This window comes from Strix aluco, chromosome 4, assembly GCF_031877795.1.
Source record: "Strix aluco isolate bStrAlu1 chromosome 4, bStrAlu1.hap1, whole genome shotgun sequence".
Lineage (NCBI taxonomy): Eukaryota > Metazoa > Chordata > Aves > Strigiformes > Strigidae > Strix > Strix aluco.
The window spans coordinates 29,187,821-29,211,817 of NC_133934.1; the positions used below are offsets into that span (position 1 = coordinate 29,187,821).

At 40.2% G+C, this 23,997-nt stretch overlaps 1 protein-coding gene across 7 annotated transcripts in view; it reads left to right on the forward strand.

Moving 5' to 3' along the window:
- GABRB1 (gamma-aminobutyric acid type A receptor subunit beta1) overlaps window positions 1-23,997 on the forward strand; it is a 137,564-nt gene that overhangs the window by 55,791 nt on the left and 57,776 nt on the right. For 6 of the 7 annotated variants that reach the window (XR_012623066.1, XR_012623067.1, XM_074822466.1 and 3 more), the window contains exon 4: window positions 16,810-17,030. Coding sequence is in view for 5 of the 7 variants with exons in the window: in XM_074822466.1 (XP_074678567.1) it covers window positions 16,810-17,030 (221 nt within the window). In the remaining 2 variants the exon portion in view is untranslated. Of the gene's footprint in view, window positions 1-2,162; window positions 2,189-16,809; window positions 17,031-23,997 lie in introns of those variants that run through there. The other variant, XM_074822469.1, reaches the window with a different exon arrangement.

Genomic DNA, 23,997 nt, shown 5'->3' on the forward strand with positions numbered 1-23,997 from the left:
CATTAAGGAAAAGAAACAGAAAAGCAGCGGTATTTGTGCAGAGGCACAATTTTAAATGCTTGTTTCACTCCTGAAAACACACTGAATTTCCATTCCTATATGGGATGGAAATTGTCTTAATTTGCAAAGCAGTGAAAACTTACCAGTAACAAGCAGCTGTTTGCTTGTTTTTAAATGCAAAAAATTCATGAGAACTTTTAGTTGACATGGTTAAGGCATGCAATGACTCCAGAAATTAAAGCCCCAGAAGAAAACATTGCCTGGCCAACAGCCCATGGATTTAGGATCCCTCAGCCCTCAATAGCCCCTCTATCCTATATCATGTCAATCTCAATAAATTAAGGACACACCAAACCTATGCCTTCTTGTCAGTGATCATGGTGTTTGGGTTCCTGTGAGATGTTTTAACTTCACCCTTTATACTGTGGCACAGCTGTCCCCAGAAGGCACCAAGGGAAGTGAAGCTGTGTGCAAGAGCACTGCTGCATGTACTTCTGCTGACATCTCGGGGTGAACCAAGAAAACAAATATTCCAGAAGGGGGAGGCGAGGGAACAAGAACCAAAAAACCTCAATAAACCAACACCACACTTCTCTCAGCAAGGCTTCCAGTTTGCCCCTCTCAGAGATCACCATGCAGACAAGCTTCACAACAGTGCCTCAACATTTGGGAGTAGGCTGTAGCAAACAAGGAAAAGCTAAAAGGTCAGATTGGCTTTCCTTGCTTTTTCAAATGTTTTGGATGCTAATTTTTTTTTTTTTTTCCATTTAATAACCAAGAGCAAGATACTGAAACAGCTGACTGGCTGCTGAGCTCCTACAGCATTTTAATGTTGTGAAAACACTAATAAACTTACATAGCCAATGCAAAATAGCAGATAAGCCACTAGATGCCAACCCACAGACCTTGGGTGGCACAGTCATTTGACAAGTGTTGGTGCAGCTCTGGCAATAGATCTAAGCTGCTTCTGTCACTCTGACCTGAAGCTGTAAAACAGTTTTACACAGCTAATAAACCTGATCTCTGCTGTAATCCCATGCATGGCACCACACTGCTAACTCATTCTAGTTTATGCAAAAACTAGACTGCATTTGCCTTGGTTGAGAACAGTGGTAGGTGTGCTCTGTGATCTTTCACAAATCCTTAAGTTTTTCTTGCCTAGTTTTTGGGGCTGTAAAACCCACGCCAGAACTGTAGTTTCACAGCTGCTCCAAGCTGCCCTGCAAAAGGAGCTGCTCTGCCTTCCTCCTTTGCTCCTAGCTGTCCTTTCCTGCCCCAGCATTAGTCCTTGGGTAGCCATAGTGGGGACAGGATCAGGGAATTTACCTACATAAAAAAACCCACACCAAAATAATAATATCAGGGTTCATTTCTAACCTGGATTGATTCTCTCTGCTTCCTAACTAGTTATTCAAATGTGTCCTGGCTCACAGGAAGGGATGGAAGTAGAGGTTGTCTTGAACTTCAGTGAGGTGAAAGCCTTCTGAAACGTCAGTCTCAGAGAGAGGTTTTATTGCTGTAAGCATTAAAAAAAAACGGGTATTTGGGTTTGCTTTATTTATAGTATCATTTTCAAGAACACATTTTCCTAGAGTGTATTGGTGCCAATCCCAGCTTTCTGCACTAAGCTCATTATTTCCTCAAACCAACCAATGAGTTATTTGCTCTTGTTTTGTTCTCTCCTAAATGCCTACACATACTATAAAGTGTTTTGAAATGTGGTTTCCCATGAAACTGGCAATGGCACTGGATTTGTAGGGTTTTAATCAGATTAATCATATTAAATTGGCCAACTTAATTAGTTATCCAATTGGTTATGCTATTAGTGAGATAAAAATAAACAAGGTCCTTTATTATCAGCACTCTAAAAATACCCTGGATTCTGCTCTGAGGATTTAGTGTCAATGATGCATGCATCTAAAGGCAAACTGATTCCCTGAAACAGCCAAAAGCAAGTTTCCACAGAAAATTTGCATCAGTGTTATAAACTCATCAACTATGATGTTAGATTATCATGTAAGCAGCTTAATATTTAAAAGATGCAGCTCATGAATAATCACATGGGGAAGCTTTTTCTCAAGCTGCCTTTTGTAGAAACATCCCAGATGCAAAGCAGGTATTTACAGCACTCTTGGTTTGCAATGACTGCAAGATGACAGAGTTCAGGATCTGGAGGATAGCTGAGAAGGTAAGCAGCAGAGTTAGGACTCTGGGCTTTATGACAGTAGAATTTGGCTTGTTTGGATAAGTGCTAAATAAAATTCCCCAGCAAGCAGTCATCAAGCAGAAAGGGTGGAGGTTGAATTTTAAGGAAAACCAGGAACAATTTACCCCATCATGCAGGAAAGACAGAATTTCAGCAGAAGGCCTGCCTGGCTAAGATAAAAGCTTCTCAATGAAGCATACAGGAGAAGGAAACAAGGCAACGGAACTGGCAAGAAAACCAGCAACAAGGAATTATTTGTTGTTGCACAGGCTGGGAAGATGAGGAGAAAGAGTTGCCCTCTGTGTGAGAAAGCAGCTGGAATGCCTGGAGCTCTGCCTTGGGATGGGTCAGGAGTCAGCCAAGAGTTTATGGATCAAGATTAACAGCCAAACCAACATGGGGGCCGTTGTAGTAGGTGTCTACTATAGACCTCCTGACAAGGAAGATGATGTAGATTAGGCCTTCTTCCATCAACTGGAAGAAGACTCATGTTCACAAGTCCTGGTCCTCATGGGAGACTTCAACCACCCTGATATCTGCCAGAAGGATGATACAGCTGGGCTCAGGTAATCTAGGAGACTTCTTGAACACACTGATGACAACTTAATGGCATGGGTAACTGAGAAGCTAACAAGAAAATATGGTCTTCTGGACCTCATAATTACAATTTGTCTGAGATGTCAGAGGGAACAAGAAAGGCTTCTTTAGGTACATTAATTGCAAAAAAGCTGGTGAGGGACAACATGGGTCAAAAGGTACCTAGGATATAACGACCAATACTATTTCAAGACTGCTGCCTACCTCTGTGAAAAACATATGTGATCAGGGAGGTCTCTGATGATAGGAAAGATGATAAATGTTATACCCATCTCTAAGAAAGACAAGAAGGAAGGCTCAGGGAGCTATAAGCCTCACCCCAGTCCCTAGAAAATTCATGGAGCACATCCTCTGGAATCGGTTTCAAAGCATATGAAGGACAAAGCGGTAGGGAGGCAGTCCTAAAGGACAAAGTCATCCAGGAAGGCTGGGCGTTCTTCAAGAAGGAAATCTTAAAGGCACAAGAGCAGGCTGTCCCTAGTGCTGAAACACAAGCCGGCAGGGAAGAAGACATCATTCTCTTGGAGAAACTGGCTGTTCATGTGGGCACACTCTTTGCTGGGTAAAAAAACTGGCTGGATGGCCAAGCCCAAAGAGTTGTGGTGAATGGAGTTAAATCCAGTTGTCAGGCAGCCACAAGTGGTGTTTCCCAGGACTCAGTATTGGAGCCAGTTCTGGTTCAGGGGAGACCTTATCACTCTCGAAAACTACCTGAAAGGAGGCTGTAGTGAGGTGGGTGTTGGTCTCTTCTCCCAAGTGACCAGCAAGGACAAGAGGAAATGGCCTCAAGTTATGCCAGGGGAGGTTTCAATTGGATATTAGGAAAAATTTCTTCCCTGAAAGGGTATCAAGCACTGTAACAGGCTGCCCAGGGAAGTGGTGGAGTCACCATCCCTGGAGGTGTTTAAAAGACCTGTAGTTGTGGAGTTTAAGGACATGGTTTAGTGGTGGACTTGGCAGTGTTAGGTTTCTGGTTGGACTCAATGATCTTAAAGGTCCTTTCCAACCTATATGATTCTCCGGTAATTAAAATAGTCACCACAGATCTACCATAGGCAAATAATACTTGATCAGTCTGACTCCACTCTACAGTATAGAGGCTACATGGATGAGAGGAGAGCGATGGATGTAATATAACTTGCTTTTAGTCAGGCTTTTGACATTTCCCACAGCATTTGTATTTGGAAGCTGAGGAATGATGTGCTGGACAAACAGGCTGTTAGATGGGTTGAAAGTTAGCTAGCTGGACTGCCAGGGCTCAAAAGGTAGTGATTAATGGCTTGAGGTCAAGGCGGCAGCCAGCAACAAGCAAAACAGTCAACATTGGAGCCAACAGTGTTCAACATCTTCATAGGTGGCAGAGAGTGCATCTTTAGCAAGTACATGGATGAGTCTGCATTAGAGAGAGTGGCTGACACAATCAACAGCAGAGCTTCATTTCAAATGATCTTAATAAACCAGAGTATTGGGCTAACAGGAAACTCAGAGTTCAGCAAGAACTACAGATGTCAGCCTGTGGAGCAGGTTGGAAACTGACTGGTAAAGCAGCAGCTGAATACAAGCCAAATGCACTCTCATCATATGTAAACTGCACACTAAGGTACACTGGCGGGGGTGTGGTCACCACGGAGGGAAGTTATTGCCATCCTATATTCTGTAATGGTAAGGCTGCACTTACAACATTATCCCCCATTTCTTTCCTCCCCCAGTTCAAGAGGGATACTGAGAAACTGGAAAGGGTCCAGTGGAGAGCTATCAACATGGCCAGGGCCTAGAGCATGTAACTTATCAGGAGAGACAGGGGAGCTTGCCTTGCTTAGTCTGGCAAAGAGAAGAGCCAGGGGGAAACCTCATGGGAGCCTACAACTGCCTTAAGGGAAGACAACAGTCAAACCACTCTCAGTAGTGGCAGATGATATAATGAAGGGCAACAACTACTAATTGCACCTTGGAAGGTTTAGGGTAGATGTCAGGAAAGACTTTTTCACTGGAAAGGCAGTGCAACACTGGAAGAGGCTGCCCAAAGAGTTTGTAGAATTCCCATCCTTGAGGGTCTTCAAGGTTTGCTAGAGAAAGTGATGTCTGACTTGAGACAACGTGGGTGACAGTCCTGCTTCAAGCAGGAGATTGGACTAGAAACTCCCAGAGGACCTTCCAACCAGCATGTCAGTAGTTTTATTGTAGTATGACAGTATCGCTAGTACCTCTAGTGTTATCAACTCCAAGTGCAATATACCTCCACTTTGAGAGACATTATAATGCAGAAATGTGATGCTCCTCTATCCCTGGTTTCCAGATACAGCACAAAATGTTATGATCCTTCATTTGAAAGTATCAGGGAGATGGCCTGACCTTATGATTTATGGGGTAGAATTCTGTAAAGGAGTCAGGATGCCAACAACATACAGGAAAAATCTCTCCAGCCCCTTAGCAGTCTTGATCATCATCTTACACAGCGTGATTCAAGGATAAGCATCATGAACAATGAAACAAAGTAGTCTCAAGCAATTTAAAACAAAGAAAAACCAAAACCCAACAAACAAAAAAAAAAACCCAAAAACTCAAAATCTGAAACAATAGTTACATACAAAGCAGAAAAAGCAAAAGCAAAGTAAAACAACAACAGCAAAAAAAAAAAAAAAAAAAAAGACCCACAAAAAACCCACCACAAAAAAAACCAGTGAGGTATATACAACTGTAAAGATCTGGTAGTTAAATGATTACTGTTTCTATTCCAGGTAGAGCCACTGACTCACTGCATGTCACTTCGACCTCCATCTGCTTCTCTCAAAACCAAAGAAAATTGATATGGTAGAATGACAACTGAGAACCAGGCAGAAGGAATCAGATAGATTTCAATCCCTAGACCCACAAAAATAGAAATAACTCCTACCTGATCTGTATAGAAGTAAACTGGTAAGAAATACATTACATATATATGTATGTTAAGGCATTAAAAAAAAATAAAAATCAGTAGCTGTTGTTGCAAAGTTAGCCCAACCTCACATTAAAATATATGTAACTTTCCTCCTATATTGTTCATCATCTTCTGGAGCCAAGGAGCCTGGCCACAGTTTGCTGTTTTTACTACTGATTTCTAACCCATAAGCTTTGCTTAACGTAAGCCCTAGTACAGTACAGAATTAAGGGTTGTGGAGCTTTTTCTTTTACTGTACATGCTCAGGTAGCTCATCTTGTGACTCCAGTGCATTTTTTACATTGCTGACATTCTTGTGCTTGTGTTCTCTTTAACTTTCTGCCCAGTGCTTATAAGATTTCTGGTACCGTTATCGCTTCCACAATAGTGTTCAAGGCAAAATTCAGCAAACTTCTCCCATCTGCTCCTAAGCTAGCAATCGGTTCAGCTTTGCCTGCAGCGCTGTGCACTGACACCACAAAGAATTCTGAGCTCTTAGCACTGTGTCATCCTCCTTAGACATTCAGTGCACTTCGTAATGGTCTCATAGTTCACCCCTGCTGAGCTAGCTGGAAATTGCAAAGAAAAAAAATAAAAATCTAGTACTTCAGAAACAACTATTGTTAGAAAAAAGGCTGCTTTCCAATTATCTCCCTTATAGGTAGCAAAGCAAGTGTAGTTTAATTAATTCTCCACTCTTCCACAGTGTTTTGCCTTTACAGGAACTTTAAAGTGCTGCATCCTTCCAATGATTCTTTTTCTTAGTTTGCTTTACTGATCACATCACATTCCATGTTGTAGACCCTCAGAGATGATCTGTTCCCACCTCATTAGGATTCAGTCCCCTAGTCAGTAAGGAGCCATCTCCACGTAGTCCACACAAGAACCTGGGAAGTACAGTTTCCTCCCAAATGCCCAGTCCCAATCCTGTGCAATGGTGCTTTGAGTCCAAGCTGACTGAAATGTTTTGGAACGTAAGTTAAAGCCTCACATTTCTTTTCCTTGGAGTGCTTTCTCCACCTGCTTTGCAGAGAGGAGGAAGACAGCACTTCTTGGGCACAATGTGACAGTCCTCAAATGTCAGCCCATCATTCCCTTTCATACCTGCATATGAACAGACAAGTTTTTGTACAACTCACAGAAGAATCCTAGAACATCCCCAACTTCAGCACAAAGCAGCATATAATACCTGAACACCTCTGCACTATAGTTGCTAATACCTGGACTTGAACACTAACTGAAGTCCTCAGATAGACAGATATGGACCACCTGGATAAGTTGCTTTCAGCTCCCTCACAGAGAGAAATGTCTAAGAGAAAATATGTTTGTCCTTATTGCTGTCTACATTTGCTCTTAAAAGATGTATCTAGACATGGATTAACATACATTGGTCTGTGGGCTACTTGCCAGCAAGAAGCTTTTCTGTTTGTTTTCCCTTCAGTTGTTTTTTATTCAACCTCAGGTGTTCTCACAAGCCAAAATATAAAGGACGCTTATTTGCTGCCTGTAAAAATATATGCATACATTCAATACAGTTACTCTCTATGCCAGGACACTTGTATTTATTTACTCTAGCATTCATTACAATGCCATCTTACTTAAGCACGTAAATCTCCTGTGCCATATTTTTCCTGTTCTCCACTCCTCCCCTCAAGCACCTTTATGGTTTAATTATGGTTTAATTCATTAACCTCTATATAGAAAAGGTTGCCAGCTTCCAAAGCAAAACAGAATAGCATGGGAATAGATACCATTACTTGTTTCCTACAGGTACTAAAAAGCAGTTCATTGATCTTTGAGGGTATGTGAATCATACCACAGACATGTTCTGATTCTTATGTTGGCAATTAGCATAGCCACTTGAGACAGACATAGTATTAATTTGCACTGTGAGCAACGTTACACTGGTGTAGCTCATTGCTACCCCAGACAGTGGGTTATGTGGCTGGAAGTTTGAAGTGCAGCTGGGAATGCTGTCGTGGTTTTCAAGCTTTCTTAAAGGAGCTTCCAGCATGTGGTGAGGATAACAACATATCTGTTAAGCCTACCTTACCTGCTGCCTTACTTTCCTGATAAGCTTAGCCAAGTCGACTCCTAATCACAGCAATTCATATTACTATTTAGTAACATCGTCATTTTTCTTCCTACACAAATAACAAGCAGCACGTTCAGGCCTCACAGGTTAGCAAAGCTCAATTAAGAGAAAAGAAAGCAGAGGGCAAAGCAATGGGATATTGATCCAAAGTACAGAAGTCCTTACTCTTCTCCCCGTGAGGCAAAGTAGAATACACAAGATAAACTTGAGATTTTACCCTCCTGTATGTTAATCAGTGCCAAGCCAGTGGAACACAACTATCAGAACAATCCATTTAAATGCCAGAAGCAGTAATAAATACTTCTACTAAGTATGATTACTAAAACACAACAAAATGCAATAAAATATGTAGTCTGCTGTTGGAACTGAGAAACATTTTGCCTTTTGGTTTGCTTTTTCACTAATGATTGAAGACACTGGATGTAATTCTAACCCCATTGCAGTTAAGGGGTATTGCCTTGACTGCAAAGAGTAATATTGTATCCCAATACAGTAACGATAAGTGCCTTCATTTCCAACATGCTACTCTTACAATGAGTCTAATCTTGTTCCTGGCCGTGCTTTGAGCAATAAAGAGCATCATCATTACAGCTATGCGGACTCTTGCCAGATCTCTGCTTCTTTCTGTAAGACACAGCTGTGATACCACATACTTAATTTAATTGTGAAGTTATAAATGCCAACAAGGTTTATGAAACATTTCTCTGGAGAATAGTCAGCACACTTGAAAAACAAAAATGCAAGGCACTTCACTAGCAACTAGAGCTACCAACTGGATCAAACAAAATAAAATACCTTGCACAACTTTTTCTCCTACAGAAATCAGACATCTACAAATGATTTGCAGTTTTCTGACAGAAAACCTGATTTCTGAAAAACTGAAGCTTGCTGTGGGAAAATTCTGATCCCATTGAAAAACCAAACAGCTTCTCTCAGGAAAATAGAAGGTTTTTATTCTATTGTCCTGGAGTCAATGGAGCTCCCTATCTTGTTTCCCCTGACAGAAATGCAGTTTACAAGAACTGCAGCCTCCTGTGAACCAGGCCAGCGCACTGAATAATTTGAGTACATGCTCCTTCCCCGCTTTTCCCACTACTTTGGACAGAACAGGGGAACTGGGTAAGATATGCTGCATCAGTCTTCATTGAAAACAAAACCAAGAGGAACACTGAACTACATCCTTAGATTGATCCACTAGTGTGTACATCCCTAACTCCCTGGCTTCCTTGCTTGACTGGACTGCAGACTTACTATAGAGATGTAGCTGCCCTGACATTTTTAGAGAAGAGCATGAGTAGAACCAGTATTTTCTTCCATAATTTTGGTTAAAATGTTTTCCCTTAATTTCTGTGCAGTATTTGAAATTGAGCACCAAGTATAAATGGGAAATTATACAGAATGTAAAAACCAAACAAACAACAAATAAACAAGCAAAAAAACCCAACACAAAACACACCAAAACAAACAACCCCACACCCAAAATACCACATCACTGTTTGCATTCTCTTACTCTTTGTCATGTGAGGGTATAGAGCTTCCCTAGCAGTTCCAAGATAGCACAGCTAACTCTTGCTAAACAAATGCTAACAGCTGCTTCTGATGCATTAGCATACTTACAACATATGAATTGAGTATGGTTTTTTTACAGTTTGCAAATTCAGCACTTACCATTGTCTCAGAACTCTGCCCCTCCCATTCTTGTTAGTATCAGATAAACACAGAAAATAATCTTACCCAATTAATAACAGCTTGCAGTCACAGCAGGATTTACATATATTGCTGTTCTACATTTATGGTCTTATTGCAGCCAGTATTAGTATTCTGATGATCACTCCATATTTAATTTTAAATTGCAATTTCAGTTATGTTTGTCTTGATTAAGTCATACGATATTTGAATTGGATTGCTTCTCATTTTCTGTGATGCTGACAGATATTTGATTATTGGATGGTTCCCAAGAATTTAAATTTAAGATCATTTAGGTGTACAGTATGCATCCCACAACTATCAATATACACTGTTTCTATTAAAAGTATAACATTGGTGTGTTTCATTGATGTGTTTTGCTGCACAGCACTTTATTGCTCAAACTCATCTAGAGATCTGACATTTGATATTGAATTGACCTAGAACAGCTAAATATTCACAAAATAGTCTTCCTTTTACTAACTTTTGCTAAGAACTACATTCATATTGTTAATGTTTAGGTGGTAAGTCTTTTGGAGTGTGCTTTGATAGTCAGTTATTACTTAAATATATTACAATGCGCTGTACTGGGTCTGGCTGAGCCGGAATTGGTTTTCCCCTATAGCAGCCCTCATGGTGCTGTGTTTTATGTTGGGAGCTGGCAGGGTGTTGATAGCACACTGGTGTTGTGGCTACTGCTGAGTAGTGCTTACACAGCACCAGGGCTCTTTCCAACATTTCCCCCCCACCACAGTGGGACGGGGTGGGCAAGATCTTGGGAGGGGACATAACCAGGACAGCTGACCCGAACTGACCAAAGGGATATTCCATACCATATGACGTCTGCTCGAGTATAAAGCTGGGAAAAAGGAGAAAGGGGGGTGGTGGGTGGGGTCACCCTTGGTCCTCCAAGGCAACCGCTACACATCTTGGAGCCCTGCTTCCTGAGAAGGCCCGACATTGCCTGTTAATGGGAAGTAGAGAATAAATCTGTTTTCTTTTTGCTTCTGCGCACGGACCTTTGCTTCACTTTGCTTATATTAAAACTGTTTTTGTTTTACCCACAAGGGTTGGGGGTTTTTTTTGCTATCTTATTTTCTTTCCCCTTTTTGCCCTGTTGAGAAGAAAAAAGGGGGGGGGGAGGAAGTGATAGAGCGACTTGGTGGGTACCTGACATTTAGCCAAGGTCAAACCACCACGTGCGCTAAGCTGTTTTTCAATGCATGAAATGATAACAGAACTTAAACTGAGACCACCTTGGAAAGAAGAAAAACACAAAAGGTCTTTTAGATCACAAAGGTGAACACTGCAAGTTAAAAGATTCCCTATTTTCCCCTTAAAACATGTATGTCTGGAATTGGTGAAAGATGAAGCAACTGCCAGTACAGCAGAAATGTGAACTCCTCTTTTATTCCAGAGTCCATAATTCAACTGATAAGCATGGTGAAGTACCAGTTCTGACCCTCCCAGAAGGTTAGATTGTAATATAACAATGTATTCTACATTATACTCTGCTGTGCTGAACTGGTAAACCACACAGTGGAAATAACCAGCAAGTCCAAATTATCTAGCTATTTTAATGGATCTTTACTGCTTTCAGAGAGCTACAGAGGTTTAACAGGAAAAAAAAATTCCATTATTGCCCTTACATCATCTATACATATTGCACAAAAAAGATTAGGGAACCAAAAAAAATAGAAATAAAAAGGAAACATAGTACTGTATGGGAACTCTCCAGTCTATTACTTACTGGAACTATAAATTGTTCTTCTAGCTTCAAGTACAATATGCATCAGTGGTCCATTCATTTTCTTTACTACAAGAAATTTGTATTACCCAAGTGAACTGTGAAGCTTGATGCCAATATTTATTTATGAGGCTGCTTAAATTCAGATTAAGAAATAATTTGCCATTTTGAGTAAAATAGACTAGTTTCTCTTACTCACATTTTCACAGAATCCTTACCTAGAACTAGCATGTATTTGTCTTAGCAACCTAATGCACCTTACTAAAACACTGTTTGATACAAATTGACTTATGTTATAGTACGCATCTGTACACTCTCACACATTTCCAGTTTGATACACAAAAATAAGAAATTTACACAATTACTGGGAAAGAAAACCCATTTTATTCTAAAACATCAGAATTCATCACATTAAAGAAAAAAATAAATACACATCAAAGCAACTTTATCATTGGTGCTCAGGCATTTACCACTAGGAAGGTTGACTATGCCCTGAAAAAGCAGGGAGGCGTTTGTGGAAAACATAGACAACTCAATTAAATCTACTGAAAAAGAAAAGGCAAAAAATATTCAGTGTGCTTCTAAAAGAAAGTGAAATATTTTTAAAAACAAAACATTTAAAAAGACAGTAATCTGCAGAAACAGATTCTCTTTTTTAATTTTACATTGGGCCTTACTTTAACTCATCATTAGAAACTCTTAAATACAAAAGTTAAACATAGTCTGATTTATTTTCATAGCTTCTGATTTATTTTCATAGCTAGGCTGATGCTTGAGGTCTTGGGAAGCAGTCATAAAAAGATAAAAAAAAATCTGCAGCCAATTACCACTATAGATCTGAAAGATTCAGAAATTATTCATACACTGTAGAGCTTGAAACCACAAACCCCCCAGCAAATTTTACAGGGTAGAAGGCAGATTCATTAAATCCTCACTTCAATCTCACCACTGTAAAATATAAAAAAAAATAACACAGACACCTCCAAGATGTGGCTAGCCATATGGTTTGCCAGCATTTCATTCTTCACTGATGAAATATGAGAAAGGTAAGGCTGTATTCCATTAAAAAAATTAGAAAATGTATGACTATATAATTTGGGTTATTATAGCTTAGATAGAATTTGCTTTTTATTAAAATAACCTTTAACTATGCTTTTTAAATAAGAACTTACAGGAACTCTCACAACCATGATATACGACTTCTTTTTCCTCATTAAAATATTGAATGAGTAACACTCCCACATTCTGGGGAATGGAAAAAAATTGATAATTCTTTCTGAGTTAAGAAACACTGAGATTGCTTTAGGATGAAGCTCAGATTTTTTTCTCCCTATTAACACTTGTTGGTTTGCCACGTATTTCTACATAGTATAGCACAACTGCAGGGCAGAGGATCACTCACTCTACCATAGTGTTACCAACAGCAGTATTCTGTATATATGCACAGCTGGGTGAAATAAAATTTCTAAAGCAGACTATAATGCTAAAAATAGCAACTCATTTTCTTCTAGTAGCTGTAGCCAAGAGACAGAATTTCTCCCAACCCCCCGACCCCCCCACTTGATTATATCCTTTGAGATCTCTTGTAGCTTATCTTGGCTATTCTTCTCTCTTGGTTGAGCTTTGAGAACCATCACATAGGCACCACTCTCAATTGTTAGCTTTTTTTACAGGACAGCACGACAGTTCTACAAAAGCATCTTTAAAACTTAGTGAAAATATAGAGGAGAGCAGGAAGGAAAAAAGATAATTATGTATAATTGGAATTTCTGTTCCATCTGTGCTGCAGACTGCATAGGCTCTGCTGAATCAGGCAGAAGATGTAGAGGATACCAAGTGAAGCACTGAAGCACTGAGGATTTAGCTAGTATCAGCCATGTATGGAAGCTTTTCTACCTAAAGTTGCTTGAAATAGACTAAAAAACAGATACAACATATGAAAACTGTACCGGAATAGCGATTTTTTTTTAAAATTTTTATTTTTTCTCATCCAATTCCCATCTGGTCTCTGGATCTGTATATGCATAAGAGGAACAAAGGGCAGGGATTTAACTTCTCTGTAAGTGTCTGTTTCTAACCCAACTCTATTCAATTGTTCATTCAAAAACTTGCCTCCTTGGGGTTCATGCTTCTCCATACCACTATTTAAATTATAAATCACCTATTCAACAGGGCCTCTCCTGTTTAACATCTTTATTGATGACCTAGACGAGGGGATCGAGTGCACCCTCAGTAAGTTTGCAGACTACACCAAGTTAGGTGGGAGTGTTGATCTGCTCGAGGGTAGGGAGGCTCTGCAGAGAGATCTGGACAGGCTGGAGCGATGGGCTAAGGCCAACTGTATGAGTTTCAATAAGGCCAAATGCCGGGTGCTGCACTTGGGTCACAACAACCCCCAGCAGCGCTACAGGCTTGGGGAGGAGTGGCTGGAGAGCTGCCAGTCAGAGAGGGACCTGGGGGTGTTGATTGACATGATCATGAGCCAGCAGTGTGCCCAGGTGGCCAAGAAGGCCAATGTTATCCTGGCTTGTATCAGAAATAGCATGGCCAGCAGGGACAGGGAAGTGATCTTACCCCTGTACTTGGCACTGGTGAGGCCACACCTCGATTACTGTGTTCAGTTTTGGGCTCCTCACTACAAAAAGGACATTGAATTACTCGAGCGTGTCCAGAGAAGGGCAACAAAGCTGGTGAAGGGTCTGGAGCACATGTCGTACGAGGAGCGGCTGAGGGAACTGGGGTTGTTTATTCTGGAGAAGAAGAGGCTGAGTGGAGACCTCATCGCCCTCTACAGCTACCTGAAAGGAGATTGCAGACAACTGGGGATGAGCCTCTTTAACCAAGTAATAAGTGATAGGACAAGAGGTAATGGTCTCAAGTTGTGCCAGGGAAGGTTTAGACTAGATATTAGGAAGTATTTCTTTACAGAACAAGTTGTTAGGCATTGGAATGGGCTGCCCAGGGAGGTGGTGGAGTCCCCATCCCTAGAGGTGTTCAAGAGGCGGGTTGACATAGCCTTAGGTATATGGTGTAGTTGGAAACTGTCAGTGCTAGGTTAACGGTTGGACTAGATGATCTTCAAGGTCCTTTCCAACCTAGATGATTCTGTGATTCAGCAGAGCACAGCATACATCCCACTGCATTACTTTGTAGTTCCAGGCTTGACCAGCATGGTCTGAAAAGCAAAAGCAGCTGTCCTGACCTCCTCCTAGTTACCTGGTGTAAGAGACAACTTATAACTCCCCAAAACAAAGACTGAGAGAAGCAGTCTGAGGGAAGCATAAACAATGGTAAGGGATGGATGGGGTGGAAGCCCTCTGAACCTTTCAAAGGAATGTCTCACACACTTGTGAAACTGTAGTCACAGAGTGGATAATGTGGAGTCTGAAAAATGCAGGTTTTGTGCTCAATGAGCTAAGGTCGACACTTTCTTATCTCTTGTGTGACCCATGTGGGAGAAAACTCGTCTGTATAGTACAGGATGTGGCTGGAGGAGGAAGCCCTGTGGAGACAGGATTGTTCTCCTCTGGTACATCTTGTAAAGTTTCAGGGCCATCTGGCTGGTGAATGACCTTTGCCTCATTAGCTGCAAAATGCATATTAAAGTTGACACCCCTGCATATGCTAATAAAGATTAACAAGATCATGCTAGTTGCAACATCCCGTGAAGCGCCTTACTCCTCCCCATACATACGATACATCAATATGTAGGTTGTCCTGGGGGAGGGACCCAAGGAAAGTGTATATAAATTGAGGAGGGGCAAGGATAACAGTAGTGAAGAAGACAGATGCATCCTTGCACCCTCATTGGTGGGACCAACACAGGAACTGTTGAAATCAACAGTTCAGAAATCAACTGGTGATTTCTATCCTCATCTCTATCTCTCTTTTCCCCTCCTTTCCCTTGTTCATATCATATTGCTTGCCATAATTTGTTATATACTTAATCAATTATCGTGTATCCAGTTAATACACTGTGGGAAATTAATAATTGATTACATATGGACTTTGAGACTTGTCTCACCATTGTCCACTCTGTTGGGAATTTACAAATCTAAGTCACTTCTCTCCCTCTTCTGAGCAGGACGTGACACCTGGGCCAGGAAAAAACCCCATGCCTTCAGCATACCACTTCTTGGCTCTGTCATGGGTAACCATCTTGTAGGCCTGGGAAAGGGCATATCTGTAAAATCCTTGCAAATAAGTGCTCAGAATGGATGTAATTGCCCTATTGTGTATTACCACTGATCAAGTCATGGCATTTCCTCCATACAAAACAACTACTACAGGCCCAGGGCAAGCAAGAACGGTATTTTCATTAACTTCTTTTACTGATAAGTCTATAGTTTATAGTTCTGCTAGATGCAACATTTCAGGCAGAAACTCTTTTGGAAAGGTAACAAGTCTGCTTTGATTTCATGGCAACGATACAGTCTTAAGAAGCCACTGAAGATGAAGAGAGCAAATCACACCAGACAGCTTTTATGCTCTCTATTTCTTCAAAAGTTAAGAGTCCAGGCTAGGATTTGCGAGGATGACAGAGGTAAGGTTTTCCCTCACAAAAGAAAGTGTTACCCCTGACCAATTTTTTCAATAATATCTATAATTTTGCTGCATTTCTACTGAAAAAATGTGTGACAAAACAACCTGCAACTCAAAAAGGGGGCTAGGGGAGAAGATGAGGAAGAGAAAACTAATAGTCCACATACTGCTGTTCCACTCATCTTTTAAGAACTCCATCAGCTACAGAGTACATGGGCTTTTCCACTTTAAAAAACTGACTACCTTTAAAATTACCAAATTACCAGAAAGACAGACATGAGAAAGTAAATCAGACCAGAAGCCTGTTAGAACTATTTCTTTTCAGACTAAGTGAAAGCTGAAGGACTACATAAACAATATTTCAGCTAAGCTACATAACATGATAGTCAAGAGAAGGTGTTCATTTTCTGTGTGGTAATGTCTGATTGCCAAGGACAGAAAGCACCGCATTCCCTGGGCTGAGGTGAGATGTGCCCAGCTGTCTAAGGTCATTATATCTGGCAATTCCAGCAGATGCAGAATGGGAAGTTGTCCATTATACATTCTGAGATTGTATTTGCTCTTTCTTGGGAGGTCTATGGACTGCTGGCCTTTCTGAATTGTGGGGGAATCTTTCAGGATGAAGGGAGGGAATATCAAAAGAATGTCCTCAGTGGTACACAATGCTGTTTGGCTGGGGTCAGCTAAACCCTGCTCTTTTCACATTAAAAACAAACAAAAAAATATCAAAAAATGTGCAAGTATGATCCACAGACTGGAGAGCCAAATGTACCATGTATTCTCTTTGGCTCAAGAGGTTTTGAAAGCCTGTGGTAGTTGCTGCCATTGATGAGTAGTGTGAAGTTCGACATTAACACAAACAGGCCAAGACTTACAATCACAGTTAATGACAACGTCTTAAAGATCCTTAAACTTTCGGTTGCTACTGATACTCAATTACTGAGAGTTATCTAAAAATAAACTTCTGTTCAGTTAATCAGTATGCAAAATACAAAAAGCCCTTCTTATTTCTTCCCTAGGACTACACCTTGACCATGTACTTCCAGCAGTCTTGGAGGGATAAAAGGCTCTCTTATTCTGGAATACCTTTAAACCTAACTCTGGACAACAGGGTGGCTGACCAGCTCTGGGTGCCGGACACGTATTTCCAAAATGACAAGAAGTCATTTGTCCATGGGGTGACTGTGAAAAACCGAATGATTCGACTCCATCCAGATGGGACCGTCCTTTATGGCCTACGGTACGTTGGGTTTTTTAAATCAGCTATATGACTGTCCTGGCAGAATCCAAGTGGCAAGTGCAGGAGTACCAATGCTGCACTCCTCTCCTTTTTCCTGGTTGCTCAGTGCAGCTTTATGAGTCAACAAATACTCCATCTAGACCACCACAATACACCCAAGAATTTTCCACAGGGCATCAAAACTACCTTTAAAAGTTATAGCCATTACTAGCAAAGTCTAATGCCTCTGTTTCTTTCAGCTCTTTTGAGCATGTTAACACTACTGATGAATTCTTTATTATGGTTCTCACCTGCTAATCACAGCTTAGACAGACACTTCCTTCCTTCTGAAATTTCTCCAGCAGCTCTTTAGAACAAATACAGAATATAAATATAAATAATAAAAGATAACAAATAATAAAAATATAAATTATAAACAAATATAAAACTGGGAGTTATCTGAAGACGTGACCAACATTTGGTAGGGAATAAAAAGATGACATTTGTAAATTTATATGATTTATTTAAAGATTATCTATATGTCTGAGTAACAGATTTTCTTTAATCTGTCTCTTCTCCTTTAATCACTGCCTCTTCACACCACAACTGCTTCTTCATACAGTGCAACCTATGTTGACCCCTGTAGATAAAAATATATTCTAAGATCTGAACAGGCACAATCTAATGATAAGGTACACAAATGTAAAATTAAAACTAAACCAAGTTATTTGTTATGTTGAGATCGCTGCAGAGCCTGAGTAGGCTTTGCATTATTTTTAAAGTTAAGGTAGCTTTGCATGAAAAAAAGGCATTGCCTGCTTGAAACAACCTTTGATCACTGTTATCATTCAACAGTGAAAATAATGTCCAGAGAACATAAACCTGAAAGCATAGTTCAGTTAGTCAGGGAAAAAAGTCATAAAGCATAAAACCTAGCTGAAATACCTCAAAATTGTACCTAAGATAGGACTGAAAAAAACAAACTGCTGCAGCAATTCAAAATGAAAATAATATTTAGAATGGTTTGGGTTGGAAGGGACCTTAAAGATCATCTAGTTCCAATCCACCCTGCCAGGTTGGGGAAAGATAACTTAGAGCTTACTGAAAATAAAAGTTTGAAATGACCTCTTAGCCTACAAAAAGCATAACCTTCTAAAACACAACACTACCCCATGCACTCAGAGAAAGCCTTCCAATCCATAAATTCAAGCCTCACAAGAAACAAAAAATCATTGTAAAATTATTATTTTGGTTCATCATAAATTTTCTTTTGAACTTGACAGATTCACAGGTAGTGCGCATCAGTTGCTACCAACAACCACATAGGCACTTTGATGCAGCCAGATCTGTTCTGGTACAGAAAAACTGCTACTTCAGTTGTGAAAAAGAAAACAAGGAACCCATGAGGAAATAGATGATAGACTACAGGCTGTCATTATCATCTGCTAAACAGAGCATTTGAAAAATACATCTCTCGCATTGCCTTCAGACCTCCTACATTTCCTTCGATCAAACTGACTTTTGAAAATCAGCTTAGCATGGCAGTTATCATTAGAGGGCTTTTTGGCCTAAGAACTTTTCAAACTTTTTTTTTTTTCCAGTCAGAAACTAAATTTTTTTACATTCCAGGATTTGCACAGGGGCAAGAATGTGCATTAGAGCCAAGCAGTCTGTCACAAGCAGTTTTATACAATATAAACTACACCTAGAAATGTATGTGCTTCCAACACACATGCCATACATCTGGCATCAATAACTGTCTTCTGCAGAAATAGCAAAAGAATCTGTGACACATCTGGTGAACCTGCTGCAAGTCCTCTCATGTGCTTCATCCACAAAGCACCAACCTGGCCAAGAAGCTGTGACCTTGCCTGAGCATAATGCCTGTGCTCTTCCTCTCAGAGGTGGTCAGGCAAACCTCCAGTGCAGCAGTAAAGATGGTCACCTTCACATAAAGAGGTTGCTAGTTCATATGATTAAATTACCATTCACATTTGAATGGTTAAACAGCAGCTCTGCAACTTAATACCCCATCCAATACCTCACTGCTCTCAGTAGGGAAACCAAATAAACAAAACCAAATAAACAAAAAACCCCCACACTAATATAAAGGGCAACCTATATTCCACACACTTGCAGTCTAGTACTGGGTGATTCCCATCTCCTCCATCACCTCTGCCTCATGCCCTTAACGTACACTGGCACAGAGGCAACCTGGGGCTTTCCAAGGTTTCTGGGCGTCCCCACCTTCTCACCCCAGAGAAGGCAGCAGGGGCTCGGGGTGCAGCATTGCCAGATGTGGCCATATCTAACAACAGCGTTGTCGTCACCAACCACATGCAGAAAGAGATGCTCAGCTGTTATGTCTTTTTTATGGCCCAAGCTAATGTGCCATGTTTTCTGCAAGGACAAAGTAGCTGTTTAGATACAACTAGTGAGAAGACTTTGGTCTGCCAGTGAAAACACATGTAGTGTCACCATCCCACAAGAAAGATCTTATCAAAGGCGAAGATAACAAATGAGCAGAAGAATGAAGAGACATTGAAACAGGTTTCATAGAAGCGATGGCAACAGATTGCACTTGGTTTGCATCTTTTAGTGGTCACTTTCCTCATGGTAATAAATATGCTTCTGTCAGCCTTTAGGTCCTACAAACAAAAATTTCCTCATATACCAGATGACAGGTGCCTCATAAGAAATAGAACACAACAAAACACTGCAGAAAATGTTCTTGGATAAAATTCAGCATTGCCTGTTAGAAATTTGAGCACAGCTGCAATCATAGTCTCACAAGTAGAGAAGAAACTTTGCAACATACTAGCTTCATTTAGTTTCTATGCAGTAGAGAGCGTGAAGACGGTATCACCAAACCTCTCACACAGGAGCCGTGACCTGTGAGTTTCACTTTCATTGCTGAAGACAGAGCATTGGCCTTGCATGACTTGGATAAGACAGACAACACCAATTACACTGCAGATCAGGGTCTGAGTTCCCAACAAATTAGGCAGGGCCTTAAACCATCTCTCAAGGATCATTTAAATGCTTGCTTTCCCCTTTGCCTCCTATTCCCCACACAAATTTTCTGGTTTTCAGTCCAGAGTTAAATGTTTCTTTTCAGGCTTAGATATGAAATTTTACTGGCTTCTTGAAACAGGGATTGGAACAATCACAGCAGCTCTAAATAACCTGCTTTGCTTGCATCCGTGTACTCAGCATTTTGGCATTGATGCAATGTTCAGTCTCGACAGAGTTGAGGAAAAATAAAACAAGGTTAATCATCTGGCTTTACAGATGAATAAACAAGGGAAACATGCACTGAATACACTGGAATGGTTTTAGATCATATAACAAAACATTATCAGTTCAGTATGTCTCCATTACAGTATTATTTCTGTGATGAAAAACCAGTCCCTTTAGCTATTTTTTCCAGTAACTTTCAGCTGCTATAACCCCACAGTTTAAAGAACAATGTGTGCATATAAACTTGTGCAGACACAGAATACTCTTAAACCTTCTGCCCTCTAAAACTGTGCATTGCTCTTACTGAAAATACTACTTCTGTTAATTATTCACAGTAGTGAATAATGCATAACATTACTAACTAAATAACTCTTTCATCCTATTGCCTAAGCAACTAAACACACATAAACGTATTTAACTCCACGTTAATATTTCCACTGAATTCCATCTCAAATATGCCAGGGAAGTTGAGTGTCACTGTTAAGTATTATCTACCTGAAGTGCGTGATTCTTCAGTTTCTATCAAGTACTCCCACCAGCAGCTATTATTATTTTCTATGGTGTAGCCACCTGCTTCCAAAGAGAAAGAAAAAAAATCCATTTGAGTCAATGTGCAAACCTGCAGAACTGTGAGGCTGGTGTCTGAGACAGCTCTAGCTTGGTTCCAGTACAGATGGTAAAATACTGGATTCTTCTTTATTTTTTCCCCATTTTTAATAAGTCATCAGATCCTATTAGCTATAACACTTTTGGCACTAGCAGCGTCTCTCATTATTTTTACTGCCTTTTCAGTCAAGATTCTGTAGATACCTCTCCCAAAGCTCTAGATTCTCAAACCAACACATGCTGTTATTTCTTTTGCTTGTTCTTTCTCCCCCTTTCCTGGGTAAGATGCTAGACATGTAATCTGTATTTAAGATCTTTAAGGAAACATTAATTTATTGTTCTGAATTCCATAAGCAAAGTCTTACGTCATGATGTCAAGAATAGAAGCTCTGATTTAAATCATCCTTTCCTAGTATTTTTATGCCACCTCTTAATTCTTCTCAGCATTTCACTAGCAGAACAATGACATCTTGTTGCTTCTGAGACATCTGTTCTGTTATCACGACACTACCTCAAAATAAAATAAACATCAGCAGAATTTCACCTGGTGTGGTGAAGGAAGTATATCTTTCAAAAGTACTAGTTAAGAAACACAACATACCTTTAGTGATACCTTTACAGAGATTTCCCTCCCTTCTGATGTTCAGACACAAACCCATCTTTCATTGGAACAGGTCTTCACTTATTTCAAGGCAGGGGGTCTGAGCATATCATGACAAGGATGCGAAGATCTGGCTTGGAGCACTGAAAACTTTCAGTTTTAGTGAGACCACACATTTTTATATTGCTGCAGAGGATGCTACTTTGCTAGGCATTGCTACAACTGCAAGGGGGTGGGGAAAGGATGATCTTTGCCTTCAACATAAGGACTTATTGACCCATGCAACGCTGGATTTACTAACCCCTTATTCATGTAGTATTCGTGGAAGCCCATCTAGCATATCCTAAAGGTGGAATGCAAGAAAAGCTATATTTATTAAATGTGGAATGCTTTGTTTTTAAATATAATCTTAAAAGTAAATTTGAGTGTGAACTTCCCATCTTGACTGTTTCTATTTTCATGACATATCCAAGAGTGTTACTAAAGAAATTTGCTAGCCAGGAGCTTACATCTTTTAGTGCAGTGAAATTTCACTGCTTTGTGGATTTGTTTTGTATTGCTATGATTTGGGGCTATGGAGTTTTGGTTTTCCTCCAAACGCATTCATGGATTTTATTAGAGAGTCAGTTACTGGGTCCTTTTGAGCACATTCCATCATGGCAAGAAGCAGCATACTTACCTCAATAGATTGTCCTCACCTGTATTACTAAACAGCTCCAGCCAAAAAAAAGACTGCAGTCATTCTAAATTATAAAAAATGATGCCATCTAACTGAAATAAAAAGCTACTATTTATTTCACTCCACAGAAGAATACAGAACAACTTATAAAGCAAGGTGATAGAGTAGTTTTGAAAATGATACAAAAAGCTATTTCTTCCATGTATCAATGCCAAAAGATTTAGCAGCAGGCATCTTTAAAAAAAAAAGAAGTGTTATGCTGGAGTAAAGAATCCAAGGACGAGCAAGACAGTAGACCACATCTGACACAGAAAACTACTTTCTTCTACTTAGTGTCTTCATATGTGTTTACCTGGTATTAAGGCTCACAAGAACCAGTTTGGGACTTCCTTTATATTTTTGAAACCTGAAGATATAAAGAACTTTGCAAAAATAAGTCAATCAAATATTTGTCATTTCTTCCACCTCCCAAAACATTTCAGTCTCTGAGGGTCACTTTTCAGGATTCACAAGCAAATGAATACATTCCTCAGCATACTGCTACTAGGAAGGTGTAGGGATGAGGGAGGCAGTTCACGTGCACATTGTGGGTACCAGTTCAGCCTGACACAGGTCACACTGGGCCTGCAACTTTCTTCCAACAGATCACCCTTAAACAAGCAAACATGCCTGATGAGCAGCCGTCATGGCCCCTAATCACAGGAGATGCACTGCTAGAAACATTTGTTCAACTCGGAAAAAAGGAGAGGATAAGGACACGCCAAATTGATTTCAAGACAAATGGATTTTCCTCTTTGTATCTCCCTTTGCTTGCAGACTGTTTGAATTGTCTGTGCTCCTCTGTCAATCCTACTGTCATCTCCTCTTCCTAGTCCATAACCCAGTCCTTGGGCATAGCATGGCTGGTGCAAGGAGATAAGTGATCCATGACAAGTATTTAAACCCATGGGGAGAAAACAGTTGGCACCAACAGTCTATGCACGGAAGACAGCAGGCATGGCCAAAATACAGTCACATTTATTAACCAGGCTTCAGTAACCGTAGGAGAAAGAGCTACTCCTTAACCTTGGTGGTTACCAGAGGGAAAAAAGCACCAAAGTTCGCTTATGCTCTCTCATGCTTCAGCAAGGACTCCTCCAGTCTGTGTGTTTATAAAGTCAAAGCAGAGAACATCTGTATTTGTCTGAGAGCTGCAGCACCATCAATATGTGATGTTGCCATAAGCTAAAATGTATTTTCAGGATTGTTCTTATCATGTGCAAAACTGGTTAATTTGACACAGTCTACCCCAGGTCACTTCCCACACACTGCTGTTAATTTGATAGAGATTGCAAAATGGTTTGTACAATACTTTCTGAGAAAAAAAAAATTATCATCTCCATACAGCTACAGTCTGCAATTTACTGCATGAAGCACAGTAGTGCTCAAGCAGGCACAGGCGTACCACGATATAGCTTATTTTTCACACAGAAGCTGAGGGATGTGCTTCTCTAAATACTGCTGAAAGCACGAGAACGCAGTACAGGTGTAGTCTGTCTCATAGCTCTGTGCAAGAACGGTGAAGGAGCACCAGGGAATGAAACACTATCAGTGTCACTCATTTTTAGTGAATGAGTGAGCAAATCTAACTGAACAGCTATATGCTCTATATAACTCTAGTTCAGGGGAAAAAACGTGGAACAGAATGAGAGAATCCTACAGAAATTGTATTTGCTCGCTTTGTTTTTCAGATGCAAAGAGATGTAATTGTATTCAGACACCAAACAAAAAATAGCAAGAATAAAGGAACTGTAACCTAGCCACTCCTAAGCTCACGACAAACAACTACTGCATTATTCTCCTTCAAATAAAAAGTACTTTTT